Source organism: Ctenopharyngodon idella, chromosome 1, assembly GCF_019924925.1.
Source record: "Ctenopharyngodon idella isolate HZGC_01 chromosome 1, HZGC01, whole genome shotgun sequence".
Classification (NCBI taxonomy): domain Eukaryota; kingdom Metazoa; phylum Chordata; class Actinopteri; order Cypriniformes; family Xenocyprididae; genus Ctenopharyngodon; species Ctenopharyngodon idella.
Genome location: NC_067220.1, coordinates 11,364,345 through 11,380,227, shown reverse-complemented (window position 1 = coordinate 11,380,227; position 15,883 = coordinate 11,364,345). Strand labels below are relative to the sequence as shown.

At 37.8% G+C, this 15,883-nt stretch overlaps 1 protein-coding gene across 1 annotated transcript in view; it reads left to right on the top strand.

Moving 5' to 3' along the window:
• si:dkeyp-9d4.3 (caskin-2) overlaps positions 1-15,663 on the top strand; it is a 59,585-nt gene extending 43,922 nt beyond the window's left edge. Inside the window, exons 11-22 of the mRNA XM_051889580.1 lie at positions 2,570-2,809; positions 4,083-4,184; positions 4,929-5,128; positions 5,254-5,335; positions 5,806-5,915; positions 7,514-7,624; positions 9,034-9,135; positions 9,545-9,683; positions 10,404-11,350; positions 11,827-12,457; positions 12,759-13,602; positions 13,750-15,663. Of these exons, the coding sequence (XP_051745540.1) occupies positions 2,570-2,809; positions 4,083-4,184; positions 4,929-5,128; positions 5,254-5,335; positions 5,806-5,915; positions 7,514-7,624; positions 9,034-9,135; positions 9,545-9,683; positions 10,404-11,350; positions 11,827-12,457; positions 12,759-13,602; positions 13,750-13,846 (3,605 nt within the window). The 3' untranslated portion in view covers positions 13,847-15,663. The remainder of the gene's footprint in view (positions 1-2,569; positions 2,810-4,082; positions 4,185-4,928; positions 5,129-5,253; positions 5,336-5,805; positions 5,916-7,513; positions 7,625-9,033; positions 9,136-9,544; positions 9,684-10,403; positions 11,351-11,826; positions 12,458-12,758; positions 13,603-13,749) is intronic.
• Positions 15,664-15,883: the final 220 nt, after the last annotated feature.

The following is a 15,883-nucleotide window of genomic DNA, read 5'->3' as shown; positions in this document are numbered from 1 at the left end:
TTATTTTGTTTAATATTTATTCTGTTTTTGTAGTCATATTGATATATAATAACACATTTTTTGGCCAAATTGTGCAGCCCTACTTTTTAATAATCAAAATTTAAAATACAATTGCAATTTTATTAAATATATATAGTTTTTTTCCACCCCTGAATCGTGCAGCCATTATTGAAATCTCATGGTCTTTTTCCAATGTACAGACCACTTATGATTCTCTCATAAACTTCTATTGAAGTCTGAGACCCAGAAGTGTATTTAGAGCCTCATGCCTGATGAACATCGATATTCGTATCATTTAAAATCAGTGATATACAGGTATGTGCCACAGACTCCCAGTGGGACTCTATGGGCGGTGTGTCCATAAAATCCATTGCTGTCTATTACTTTATACTTTTTAAAAAAATATTTCAGTGGTGTAAAGAGTACATGAAAACCACTTAAGTAAAAGTAAAGATACCTTACAGTGAAAATGACCCCATTACAAGTTAGAAGTCAGCAAAACCAACACCATCTGAGTAAAAGTCTTAAGGCCCTTTCACACTGAACGCGGCGTGAAAAAGCGAGGCGAATCGCGGAAGAACGGACCTTTCACACCGAACACGAAATGACTGATCGTCTTCTGCTAATTCACGCCTGCACGCTAGGTGGCACGGACCAACAATGCATTTGTCTTTATGTTTGTCCTCAGTCCTTCATATTTCATCTGTAGAAAAATGTTTCTCTCAATTTTATATACGAAAGAGCAGGAGATATGATTACATGATTGACAGATCCAAAACGCACTCTCATATTCATAACACTCACACACATGGAAGAAAATGAACAGTGATCACATAATTCAGTGGAAAATGAATAGAAGTGATATTCTGTATAAAGAATATGTGAGAATAAATCTGTTCTCAGATACAAATGATAATCTCCTCCTGAATACTCTTCTTCGGTGTTTGTTTAAACTAGTTTTAGAAACAGCGCCACCATGCTTGCCCTTCTGTGCAACAGCAGCTGCTCCGGGCATGTGATCTAAAGCTCAAATCTTATTGGATGGCCCGTTTCATCGTGGAGTGTCAGGGACACACAGGTCGGGAAAAAAAATCCTCGCTTTTTCGCGCCCAGTGTGAAAGGCTTGTTTTGATTTAAGAGCATCATTGTGCCTAACATTCACACCGAACGCGAAGAAAACAAACTGGATACTCTTCTTCGTGTTTGTTTACACTAGTTTTCAAAACAGCGCCACCACTCTCACCCTTCTGTGCAACAGCAGCTGCTCCGGGCACGTGATCTAAGGCGCAACTCTAATTGGACGGCCCATTTCATCGCGGAGCGACGGGGGGAAAAAAACAGCATGCAGGTCGAAAAAATACTTGCTTTTTCGCATTACGAATGTTTGCGCGCAGTGTGAATAGCCTCATTGGGATCTATTGTTTCGATTTAAGAGCATCATCACGCCTAACATTCACGCTGAATTTTCGCGTTCAGTCTGTTTTTAACAGTACTCAAGTATTTTATTTATACTGAATGTATGCTTAGCGATGCACTAGTCCTCAACACCTAAGAGACATGCCAGTGAGAAAAACAAGAATTTGATTTGTAAGGAGACCAATCACGTTTATTTTCTAAAAGCGAAATAAAACACCTCATTATTGCAATAAATCAAGGTCGACACAACAGCCTCTTAAACATCTACAAACACTCAAGTCTCAGGGGCCGTTTACACAACATCGTTTTCAACTAAACATAGAAAACTTTTTACGCGTTTTGTCCGTTCATTTACACAACAACGTCATTTTGGGGGCCTGAAAACGCGAGCTTTTGAAAACAGGTTTCAAAGTGCACGTTTTTGAACCAGATTCAGGCTGGTCCTGCCTGAAGATGATGGCAGGGGCGGAGCCTACCACAGATGGATGGACAGGGACCAACCTGGTGGTGGTGGGGAGGATGGAGGGGATCGTCAGCATCATCAACTGCGAATGTAAAAGAGAAAGTTCAGTACTTATTTACTCCAAATATGTCAAGCGGTGATAGGCCAGACCTAGTAGTTATGAATGAATGACGTGGCATTAGAGTCTTCCTGATAGAACCTGCTCTAAAGCTAACATATCTTTAAAACTCAAAGTAGCCAAAAAGATACTTAAGTACAATAACCAATTACATTTACTCAAATACTTTACACCACTGCAATATTGAAATGCATCAATACTGAAATGTAACCTACACACTCCAACACACTTAAAACCCCCATTTTCTCCCTTTTCATGCATGAATGTAGTCTGCATGCATATAACATAGATCAGTTATAAATTTGTTTTTTTGGGAATGCATTGCAGGTGTATATTTTGTGAAAATAGTATGCATGAGTATAGTTGGTTTTTTTTTTAATTTAATTTTCTAAACGTAAATGTACATAAGTTCATTTTCACCTTGCATGTTAACTTACAGGGTAAAGATAAGCTCAGCTATAGAGTTAGATATTTTTGCTTGAACATGTTTTGTTTTGTGTTTCCTTTCCTGTTTTTTTGTTGTTCTTGTTGTTGTTTGTGTTTTTTTGGTGTTGCCGTTCTGTTGTGCCTAGGTCCCTCAACCCAACAGTATCTTAAGATACAGATCCGTCCGCCAGCAATTGGTTCAGTTGTCATGGTGAACGGTGACTTCTCCCACATTTTTTCTCTGCCCCTCACTCCCCCACCCCCTCCTACCCAGCCCCTTACCCATCAGCCCCTCTTCACCTCATTTGGCTATAATATGCCTACCTGCAGCACAATTGGGTATGAACCAGCCTCCTCCGGCTCAGAGGAGCCACAAAAAGAGACAGGTATAAACACACACATACACAGTCAGAAAAACACACATTTACCCATCATAAGTGTATCATATCATACCTGCCTTTTTTTTTTTTTTTACTTCATGACCATAGTAAAATGCAGTAAACAGGATGTGAATCTGAATGTCTTTGGAGAAGTTGGATGTGTAACTGGTGTAATTGGCAATATCAGAGATATTTGTGTAAAGAACATGTCCAGGGCATATTTTACCCCAAGAAAAAAGTAAAAATTATGTTTTCCATAAAGAAAATTAAATAATCTTTTTATCGCTGACATTATTTTGTTTTATGTCCGTTTAGCATATTTTCCTCTAGTGCAGAAATGATCATAATCTGAAAAGGCACATATTATTTAGCATTTCATGAGTATACTGTATATTATATACACTACTGTTCAATGTATTTTTTAAGAAATTAATGCATTTATTCAGCAAGCTTTAATTAAATTTAACAAAAGTGACAATAAAGACTTTTATATTGATACAAAAAAATGTTTCAGATAAATGCTTTTTTTTCTTCTTCTTCTTTTTGTCCTGAAAACAAAATATGGTTTCCATGAAAATATTAAACAGCACAACTGTTTTCAACTTTGATAAAAAATCGAATGATTTCTGAAGGATCATGTGACACTGAAGACTGGAGTAATGATGCTGAAAATTCAGCTTTGCATCACAGGAATAAATTATATTTAAAAATATATTAAAATAATAAACATTTATTTAAAATTGTAATAATATTTCACAATATTACTGTATTATATCAAATAAATGCAGTCTAGGTGAGCATAAGAGACTTCTTTCAAATACATTAAAAATATTACAGAGTCCCAACCCCAAGCTTTTGAACAGTATTGTATTTTTGTTGTACTTCCTTTTTATGCATATTTAAAAAAAAAAAAAAAAAAAAAATATGATAGTACTTTCTGTAATACTATAGAAATTACTATATTAGAGTAATGAGAATTTTTTTGTTTTGTTTCAGTGCTAGACATAAAATTTCATAGCTAACTAAAGTTTTATAATTCACTAAGGGTTTTGAATAATTTTTTTTTTTTTTTTTTGATACTGTATTCACAAACATAACATACATTTTCATCAGCAAGGATCCCAGATAACTGTTGGATATGCTACAGTCCATTTGAACTGCCCCAAATGTTCCCTTTGCTATCTGCTCCCTCGGTGTGTATCTGTTTTTGGCAATTAGGAATTTGCAAAGCAATGTATTTCATTCTTACCTTACTATGTTTGTGTGTGATATCTTTCAGGCTCAAGAGGCTCCGTTTCCAGCCCTCATGGTTCTCCAACCCTCAGCGGCCAGCAGAGCGGCGCAAATGAGGAGATTTGGGTACTGAGAAAACCTTTAGCTGGTAAATACACAGTTTTTCAATGTGACGTGAGCAGTGTCCTGTAGTGCGATATGCTATACTTTATCTAAAACAATTTTTTTTATTTATGTTTATTATGTTTGCAGCTTTTATGGTCTCTTATTAATTACGAGACTACATGAAATATTTATGTTTAAAAATATACACTACCGTTCAAAAGTTTGGAGTCAATTGTTTCAGTGTTTTTGAACGAAGTCTCTTTTATGGTCACTAAGAATGCATTTAGTTGATCAAAAATACATTAATACAGTAATATTGTGAAATATTTTTACAATATAAAAAAACTGTTATGCATTTGAATATATTTTCAAGCAAGCTTTGCAAAGCTGAATTTTCAGCATCATTACTTCAGTCTTCAGCGTCACATGATCCTTCAGAAATCATTCTAAAATGCTGATTTGCTGCTCTAGAAACATTTTTTAGTAATTAGTTACTTTTTAGGGAGTAACCTAATATTGTAATGCTTTTAAAAGTAACTTTCACCAGCACTGCTTATAGCCAGTAGAATGTCTGTTGGGGACCATCAAAAAAAAGTGTTAGCAGATATTAAGCAGACAGTCTGCTAATACACTTATGACTGCTATAGTTGACATGTAGTTGCAAAGTTACTTTGTGCAGTTAGTACAATGTCTGAAGTGTACTATAGAAATAAAGCATACACACAAACATGGACATAGTCAACAGTTTTTATTTCTGGTTTCTTGCATGATAACGTGTACCTGCCAGCAGGGGGCAGTGTTGGCAGTATGGGCAGCACAGGCAGTCTAACCAGTGGACGTTCATCTATTAGCGGACAAAGCAGTAATGCCAACGCTCACCTCACCAACTCACCAGTGCCCGTGCCGACCACCCCCACACACTCATCGGGAGTTAACACGCATGGCCTCAATGTGCCAGGACTGCATGCTCAGGCCGAGGGCGTGAAGGTGCGGCGCACACAAAGACCATAGATGCACATGAGGACAGATGTGTAAATTCTCTCTTTGTCTGTCTTTCTCTCTATTTCTCACATTACTGATCATGTATGTGTGCATTTGCGTGTGTGTTTTAGCTGTTGGCCACGGTGCTGTCCCAGTCAGCCAAAGCAAAAGAACATCTTATGGACCAATCACAGTCTTTAGATCCTAATTCAGGTACTACGATATGTATACCAACATTTTCAGAACTAACTTCACTTTTCTTGTAGAATTACTGGTGTCCAGGTGAATTTTAGGGGATGTATGAAGTAATTAAAACTGCAAAACTATTGATTTATAATTTTTTGAAGAGTGTGTTTGTGCTTTGTTTCTTTAAAATAAATGCCCTTGGTTTGATATTTTGCTATAAAATGCCATAAGATCAATTTTAAGTGTGTGCAAATACTTTTTTGGGCCATTGTGTGTTTTTTTTTTAATGCATTTAAAGTATTAAATGCATAAACATTCATTTACATTCAAATATTAGACTGATCTCAGAATACAGGTTTGTCTCATATGTCTCATTTGTTACCATCTCATATGTCCATTGTTCTATGCCTCCAGATGTTTTAATAAGCCCATATGTGTATTCAAAGTCCTGGTGAGTAAAAATATGTTTTACATTTTATTTACTTTTTTTGCTATAGTGTCTTCTCAGCGCACTCAGAGTGCATCTGCTGCCCCACGTCAGCAAAAGAAGAAACCATTTGTGGATCCATTGCTGCAGAGGAAAGATGAAGCTTCAGCTGAGAGCAAGGCAAGTGTGCGTGTGTGGTGGTCCAGATTTGTTTATGTTAATCTTAAAGGATTAATTCACTTTAATATGAAAATTACGCTAAGATTTACTCACCCTCAAGCCTTCCTAAGTGTATATGACTTTCTTCTTTCTGATGAACACAATCGGAGTTATATTAATAAATATCCTGACGCATCCAAGCTTTATAATGGCAGTGAACAGGACTAACGAGTATAAAGTGCATCCGTCCATCATAAACGTACTCCACATGGCTCCGGGGGGTTAATGAAGTCCTTCTAAGGCGAAGCAATGCATTTATGTAAGAAAAATATCCATATTTAACAAGTTATGAAGTAAAATATCTAGCGTAACTGGCGTGATGTCAGTTATGCTTGTTTTATAAGTTGAATACGGAAGGCATAGGATGTAGTGTAAGTGTTTTGAACTGCAAGAGGTGATACACTTTCTTCGTAAGCTAATACGGAAGGTGGTCTGGCAAAAGCTAGATATTTTACTATCTTTATTAACCCCCCGGAGCCGTGTGAAGTACGTTTATGGTGGATGGATGCACTTTCTTGAGCTTCATACTCATTGGTCCCATTCACTGCTATTATAAAGCTCGGATGCATCAGGATATTTATTAATATAACTGATTGTGTTCATCAGAAAGAAGAAAGTAATATACACCTATATGGCTTGAGGGTGAGTAAAGCTTGGGGTAATTTTCATTTTAAAGTGAACTAATCTTTTAATGTGTCTATATTTGTCTCTTGTATGGTCAGATATTTGGTGGGATAGTCTTTTAATGAGAATGAATATTGTAAGTATGAAAGTAAAGCTTGATTAATCACTTATAAACATACGCTACTGTTCAAAAGTAAAAAAAAAAAAAAAAAAAAAAAAGTGCATTTATTTGTTTAAGAATACAGTAAAAAACAGTAATATTGTGAAATATTATTACAATTTAAAATAACTGTTTTCTGATTGTATATATATTTTATATGTAATTTAATTCTGTGATGGCAAAGCTGAATTTTCAGCATCAATACTGTGATCAGTGTCACATGATCCTTCAGAAATCATTCTATTCTGATTTGGTGCTTAAGAAACATTTCATATTATTATCAATAATATTTTTTTGTGGTAACCGTAAAACATTTTTTTGTAGGATTCTTTGATGAATAGAACGTTCAAAAGAACATCACTTATGTGAAGTAGAAATCTTTTGTAACATTACGATTATAATTGTATTTACTGTCACTTGTGCATGACATCCCTGGGTGTAAGGATTACTATATTCATATATCAGGGTTTACATGATGGTGTTTCAAAGAGTATGTCCAAAAACCACAGTATTACTATGGCATGTTTTGGTTTGTGTAATATGATTTTGAAAAATATTATTTGCTGCCACATAGTGGTTGTAGAGTGTATTACCTGACACACTTTTATACCAGGACTTGGAATCATGACTCTGTCAAAGCAATGTCTGAATTTTTGATGCGTTTCTGTCTTTCCCTGCCATACTGTGTGTGTGTGTGTGTGTGTGTGTGTGTGTGTGTGTCTGTGTGTGTGTGTGTGTGTGTGTGTGTGTGTGTGTGTGTGTGTGTGTGTTGCAGAGCTCAGAGGCTGTTGTTGAATGGCTCACTAGTGCACAGCTGCAGTTCTACACAGCAAACTTTCTCACTGCTGGTTATGACCTGCAGACCATCAGCAGAATGACACCTGAGGTAACACAAACACACAGCTAAGATAAACACTGTCAATCATCATTCCATGTAGCTCTGTAAGCATTTAATATATTTGATTCAAAGTATCTTGAAATAATAAAGTGATCAATACTTTTTTTCTGTTAAAGGATTAGTTCACTTCTGAATGAAAATTTCCTGATAATTTACTCAACCCCATGTCATCCAAGATGTTCATGTCTTTCTTTTTTCAGTCGAAAAGAAATTAAGGTTTTTGAGGAAAACATTCCAGGATTTTTCTCCATGTAGTGGACTTCAATGGGGTACAACAGGTTGAAGGTCCAAATTGCAGTTTCAGCTTCAAAGGGCTCTACACGATCCCAGACGAGGAATAAGGATCTTATCTAGCAAATCGATCAGTCATTTTCTAAACAAATAAAAATTGATATACTTTTTAACCACAAATGCTCGTCTTGCACTGCTCTGCGATGCGCCATGCATGATGTAAGCACGTTAGAAAGGTCACGTGTGATGTAGGTGAAAGTACCGAGCAAGTGTCTACAAAGCGAGCATGCAAAAACTAAGCCAAACGGCCTTTACCAAAAAAAAAAAAAAAGTAAAACAACGATGTCGGACAATTTTAAAGTTAGAGGAGAAAATGAGATGGAGTTTTTCACCCTACCATGGTACTTCCACCTATATCAACCGTGACCTTTCTTACGTGATTACGTAATGCGTGGCGCATCGCAGAGCAGTGCAAGACGAGCATTTGTGGTTAAAAAGTATATACATTTTTATTTTTTTAGAAGATGACTGATCGTTTCACTAGATAAGACCCTTATTCCTCGTCTGGGATCATGTAGAGCCCTTTGAAGCTGCACTGAAACTGCAATTTGGACCTTCAACCCGTTGAACCATGGTGAAGTCTACTATATGGAGAAAAATCCTGAAATGTTTTCCTCAAAAACCTTAATTTCTTTTCAACTGAAGAAAGAAAGACATGAACATCTTGGATGACATGGGGGTGAGTAAATTATCAGGAAATTTTAATTCTGAAGTGAACTAATCCTTTAAAGATAAAGAATAAATGTTTCATTCTGTATTTATTTATTCATTTCTTTCTTTATTTTTTCTGCTATACTGTACCACCATAAACAGTTGCCATCTTTCAAAATACAGTGGCCTCGAAAAGTATTTTAACACTTAAAATATATCATTATATTTTGGAGAGTGACTTAAGTGTCCAAATTAATTTTGGGGGCCACTGTACATTATAACGATAGTCAGAATAGTCAGATACATTTTTGCAAATAGTTCTTCAACTTAAGCTATTATATATTCACATTTATTTCAACAGCTTTTTATATCGATGTAGAATTTTTTGAGCTGTATGCGTGTGCGTGCGTGTGTGTGTGTGTGTGTGTGTGTGTTTGTTTGTTTATACCCCACAGGACCTCACTGCTATTGGGGTGACAAAACCAGGGCACAGGAAGAAAATGCTTTCAGAGATCGGCAAAATGAACATCCCAGACTGGATACCTCAAGAGAAACCTGTAAGAGAAATAAAGTCGGGTTCCAGAAGTCTAGAACTCAAAATATAATTTAAACTATTAATAAAAATAAAAAGTAAGCCTTATTATTTTGAAAATCAATCTAATGTAAAATGAGTAAGAAATATTTAAGATACTGTACTATTTCTGTTTCACATGAAGCAAAAGAAGGACAAACCAATTCTGAAATTAATTTACATTTTTTTATATACAGTGTTTTGCTGATTATCTAATTTCTACTACTAATAATAAGTAAATAAAAATTGAAAAATCAAAATGGTTACTCTTTATTTTACAGTGCCTGTTTTCACTAGGTTTTAGATTTAGGATCCCACTGTATGTATACTGTATATACATCTGTACGAATACAACTTACATGTCAGTTACTAAATATATATGTGTAACCTTACAGTCCAGTCTGGCTGAATGGCTGTCTGCAATTGGTCTGAATCAATACTACCAGACTCTGGTTCAGAACGGCTACGACAACATGGACTTCATTAGTGATATTTCTCTGGAGGACCTAAAGGAGATTGGCATCACTAAACTAGGCAAGTATACTACACATACTTATGTTTATATGTATAATAAACATATTTTTTCATGATATCCCAGCTGAAAAGATTGGCATAGTTGGTCACCAGTATATTGTGTTTTGGATGGTGGTCTTGAGTGAGGGATGCATGAGCTGGTGTGCCCAATCAGACATTTTAACTAACTTAACCAGCAAGACGTACTTGATCAAGCAGCTTCACCAACTACATTTTGCTATTGAACACCATGAGGAATAAGAGGACATTTGAACAGAAATTGAGTAAGTTAGATAGTAGATGTATATCCTATACAAGTTTTAGCCATAAAGTAAAAAAAAAAAAATCTATGTTCCTTTTTTTGTTTCTGTGTTCCTCTGTGGTGGCATGAGGACTTTCAAGAAGAAGCTGACTGACACACCTCTTTGCTCAGCACTTCACTTGTACCACATTCAAAAGCACTTTCTAAACTAAATGTTTTTCTCTTACTTTATGTATTTTTACTTCTGCTTTAGCTTTTTTATTATTTTTTAAATATAGCATTGTAGTTTTGTGAGTACTCTTGGATCTTGTGTGATAAACTATAGATGTTTCTCACTTGTGAGTTGCTAAATCAACAATATGACTACACTGATCCACCATTAAAATTCATGTTGGTCTTTTCATCAGGGAAAAGATTTCAGGTTTAACCTCACAAACAAAAATAATAACTGTCCACCTTTTTTTTTCTATCCCACCAAGGACACCAGAAGAAGTTGATGTTAGCCGTCAAACGACTGAGTGAATCTCCAGAAGCAGACATTGCCACCAAGGAAAGCCAGATAGAAGAAAGCACAGACTCAAAACAATCATTTGAAACCAGCACAGAACCAGATGTGAACTCTGCCCCCTCTGTTCGAACACGCAAAAGAACGGAAGGCCGTAGCTCTCCCCGGCACAGCACCCAAGGCAGAGGCATACAAAGAACTAATGCTCCTCCTCCTCTGAAGAAACCTAGCTCAATTGAGAGTCCCACCCCAACACCTCCACACACCCCTACTAAAGGCAGAACCTCATCTTCTGCTTCAAATTCTCCTTCACACACCCCTTCCTCCCCGCTAAAAACGCAGAGCAGGGCCAGAGGGCCTTGTGACTCTCCCCGTTCGCATGCTCATGCTCGTAACGTTCCATTACTTTGCTTACCTCCTGAAGGAGAAACTGAAGAGGGCAATGGTCAAACTCCATCCCAGCCAAGACGTGGACATAGTGTTACTGATTCTGAGCATGACTTACCCTTGCCAGACTCCTCTGTGAAATACGCAACGCTAGGTGGACATAGGGTCACTCCCAGCAGTTCAGCGAAGGCCTCTGGTGAAAACCTTGACATCAACAGTGTCAATCGCAGTCAGTCATTCGCTACAGCTCGGCCTCGCAGACGGACTCGTCCTCCAACTCCACCAAAACGCTCATGCTCTTCCATTTCCACTGGTAACCTGGCTGATGAGACTGTGGCTGATGATGTAAGGTCTGGCGAAAATAGGGCTAACAATTTGCTACTCAATGTGACATACAGGGAGCGCAGACGTAGCGATTGTGGAATTGCCTCCGAAAAAACTTCATCTGGGGGCAGCGTTAGAGACATTGCTGCCATGCTTGAAATGTCTAATCTTGGAAGCAGTGGTAAAGGAAGTGGAAGTGGTTATTTGCAGGTAAATAAACAGTTACTCTTAAAATAAAACAAACATTCTGTGGTTAACTTTAAGATTTAGAGCAATTATTGCTGATAAAATATTTTGACAAAATATTTAATATCTACCTGACATCAGAGTTGTCCCTATTTACTTTCTTAAAAAGTTCCTGGTCTCATTTTTAGTAGTTAAATAGCACTGTTTTACGTATATTTTAAGCTACCATGGCTAATGACCATTGGCCCACTGCCTGTTTTAGCACATAAAATTGATTTTACAATGCAGTTAAAAACAACTCACAAATGAGAATTTTCTGTTTTAGAAATCATTAGAGATTTCTGTTTAGAAATCGTTTACTGTACATAATAGAAATTATCGCTTCCTTATTTTCGAGATGCATACACCATGTAACTGGAGAGAAAAAGTCATTTTGACCTATACAATGCATTTACATTTCTGATGCCTAACTGAGTTTTGATGTTTTACCTGTTCTCCAGGCAAGCCAAAACCTCCTGCGGCAGAACCGTGAAGTTCTGAATTCCGACGTGGATAGTCGCCGCCGCACAATCAGTGAATTTTACGACTCTCAAAAGCAGCCTGACAGCAATGTACAAGAGGCTGAGATAAGCCGAGCCATGCAGGACCTCGCACATCATGGACCTTGTGAATCCCACCACCCAATTAAACAGGCCCCTGAGCCACGTCCACGTTCCATGATCACTCATCTGGAAGGGAGTGTTTCTTCTCTGCCACAAGAGGAGTGGTCACGGATGGATGCCACAGCAACTTTGAGAAGACCACGACCACCACATTACTCAGATGGTGAACATTTTAACCTGTCAGAAACTAGCACGATAAAGCGAAGGCCCAAGGCATTGGCTCCACCACAGAGTAACGGCACTGATGGAGATGGGCCAGAGAACTTTCGGAGAAGACCTGTATCAGAAGCTTGCATTGGAGATGGTGGTAGGGACGAAGAACTGCAACACGATGGCTTTGGCTCTCTTCCTAGACAAATACTAAAACCCCCAGTTTCACCTAAACCAGCAATGGCCCTTCGAAAACTCGATCCCCCAACTCCTACAAGGAGGGTTCCATTACCCGGACCAGAAGGTCAACATAGCCCAGGTAAGAATGTTATCTGTGAGGTCATTGTGTTCCTCATATTATCTCACCCTTTGTCCTGCAAACAGGTATATCTGTAGCAAGCTAGCAAGCAAGCATAAATCAGCCTAGCAAGCTAACATAGAAATGAATGCATGCATGAAATTCATGGGTATTCTTAGACAGCAGTTCAAGGAAACCAAGTCTCTGCTTAGCTTGATAGCCACAGAGACCTTCCTGATATCTGATTGATGTAGTAAAAGAAATTTTCTGAAAGGATTTGAATAAGTTGTACATTACATGTTTTTTTTCTCTCTCTTTATAGTGGAGGCTAAGAAAATCCCTCCTCCAGTATCTCCCAAGCCAAGTCCGCCTCCTACATTGCCCAAACCGGTAAAAATCAAGCCAATCCATACCATTGGAACTCCCGGCTCTCCTCAGGCAGATGTTCTCAGCCCATCCAGTGCCTCCTTTAGCCCTGCTTCAATTGAACAACTGGAACATCCACCACAGACTTTGAGTCCGGTCACCACAAAACCAATGGAGGGAAGCATGCTGTCTCCACGTCCAGCAACTTCTCCAGCTCAGAGCCCACAGACACCCCAAACACCCCAAACCCCACAAACACCCTCTACACCAGGTTCAGGTTCAGCTCCAGTGAAGCCCCCGAGGTCTTCCATGGCCGGTCTCTCAGTGGACATCCCAAGCCCTCTGGAAGTGGAGCTGCCTGGAATGGATATGCAAAAGAGGCTGAGAGAAGTAGAGAAACAGAGAGAGGAAGATGAAGCGAGGAAGCAAGAAAGAGTAGAGGAAGTCGGAATTGCTAGAATGGAACGGACAGGTCTGATCCAGGTTGATACAACATTTCAAGGTGAACAAGGCCTGATTTCAGGTTCTTCAGCAGGGAGTCATTTTAGAGAGACAGGGGAGGGAGCAGAACCTGTGGTAATGAGAAGAAGGAAGGTAGGCGTAGCCAGACAGACACAAGTAGAGGGTGAACTACAAGATGGAGATGGAAAAATAGAGGTGGAAAGCCAAGGGTTATTGATAGTTGCTGAAACGGGGGGCTCTGCTTCAGGGAACATGGTTCAACTCAGACTGGAGGAGACCAGTGCGTCCCTGGCTGCTGCTCTGGAAGTAGTGGAGGAGAAGATTAAGAAGGATGACAGGTACATATGTAGATGTTTCTAGACACTAAAACAAATTCTGTTCTTCCTACTTGGCACTAAACAGTCTCTTCATTGCATGATGATGATGTTACTTGTTGAAACTCTTCCATTCCATTTCCCCTAATTTCTCTTTCTTTTCCTCTTCAGCTCCAATGTGGACAACAAGAGCACAGTTAACATTCTCGATGACATTGGCAGCATGTTTGATGACCTTGCGGACCAGTTGGAGGCCATGTTAGATTAAAAATGAAAAAGTATATCAGATTCTATTGGAAGTGTGAAACAGTCAAGCTTCTTGAAGTGTTTCAGTGTGGACCACCGAAACCAATTTGGATGCCTCAGCAGGATTGGATCCTCGATAGGGCAAATTAAGCTTTTTCATTCTAACGTGTGTAAAAGTCAAACTACAATTGAGCATCTCTGAGAAAAGCCTAAGATCTACATTTTGGCTATCATCATTCCTAATCCCTTTTCATTCTCCACCAGCCTTTCGTCTTACTCTAGTGGCCAGAATAGGTACTGCAAGTACATATCCTGACCTGCAAATACGGCCTGCTGTCATGCTGCTTCCAGAGATAAGCACAATTTTAAGAGAGACTATGTGACAAGCTTTCTAAATATCATTAAGCAGAGAAATGCTAATATGTGTGAGTATGTGTATATGTGTGTATAATTTGTGGGGTGAGAGTTGAATATTGATGAATATTTCTTTTAATGGCAGTGCTAAGACCAGTAAAGGTACATCATATTCTCTTTGATGATGTTAGGAAGCTGTTTTGTTCTTTTCCAAATCTCTGCTGAGAGCTTGTCCACAAGTAAAGGGGAGCTTTGAATTTCACCTTGTGGTCTTCAGCTGGACAAGTTACTGAAAAACACTTGGTTTGGACTAAATAAATATGAAGAGCACAGTCCCATTTATGACCCTGAAAATATTCAGACTTTTTTGACTATTTCTTTGATCCCTTGAAGTATAATGAAGAAAAGCTTTGGACTTAAAGAAGTATATTGTAATCTTTATGTATGTTATTATTGTTGTTGCTGTTGTTGTTGTTGTTGTCAGTGTGTGTGAATGTTTGACTGTGTAGTGTAGTTTTTGCATTGACAAATCCCACCCTGCCCAAGGTGTAATACATAGATATAGACAGAATACAGAATAAGACGCTGGAAAGAGTAGTGTATATATAACATATAGGTTATAGTTATCATTGATAGTCTAGAGTATGGAATGCATCAATATGGAATGCTACAGACACCTGCTCATTCCTAATGTGCTCTAATAAGTGTTTATGTGTGTGTTTGTTTGTGTGTTTGGAGGAGAGGTCTGTTCGAGAGTGAGAGAATTAGGAAGTGTGTGTTTATAGTTCTAGGAAAGAGAAAGTATATTTGTCTTCTCTTACAAAAATGTACCATGTTTTTGGACATGGTACCATGGTATTTTTGAAATATCTTGGATGACCATGTATTGTATTTTCTACAGTACATGAATATGGTAATCATACAGTACCATGGTACAGTACCAGGTACTGTTGTATTACCATCTGATACCACAGTACCAGCACAGTACTTTTTTGTAAGGGCTGAGTGTGTTGATCTCTTGGACAGTGCAATTATTCCTGTTTTGTCATGCAAACAAAAAAGACTTGCTGACAGGAGAAGTTGCATATTCCATACAAGTGGCTAAAATTAGATTATTTAATACTGTCATTGCAAGATGTATAAGACTACAGAGCAATATTTTTTATCCATGCACCATGTTATTAATTTAGCTTTATAAGTGATACTTTAAAACCAGCCATCTGGGATACAACAGAACTGAGCATTTTCCGACAATCGTGACAATGTTGTCCTTGATTATGACCCTGCAAAGTCAATGGAATAGATGTTGGAGTATAAAATCTTTTACAGTGTAAAACTGTGTAATAATCCGTTGTTATTTTGTGTAAATCTTCAGATGGCTAATGTGTTTGTCTGACCCTGGTGAAAAAATCATCAAAGACCTCTTCCATGTAAAAAGCATTGAGAATATGTGGAATTAATATAAATAAATTGTTATGAATATAACCATAGTGGCATCTGAGAGTTTTGTCAAGCATTTTATAATTGGCTATATATTATATCTGTAACATGTACTGTGTAGTGATTTTGGATTAGCCTCACATGAGGGAACCATAAATGTAGTTATTTATGGTCTTTAATATTAATATTAATATTTTGTATTAAAGGCGTGGTTGATTATGATTTCACTTTTTTAACTTTAGTTAGTTTGTAATGTTGTTGTTAG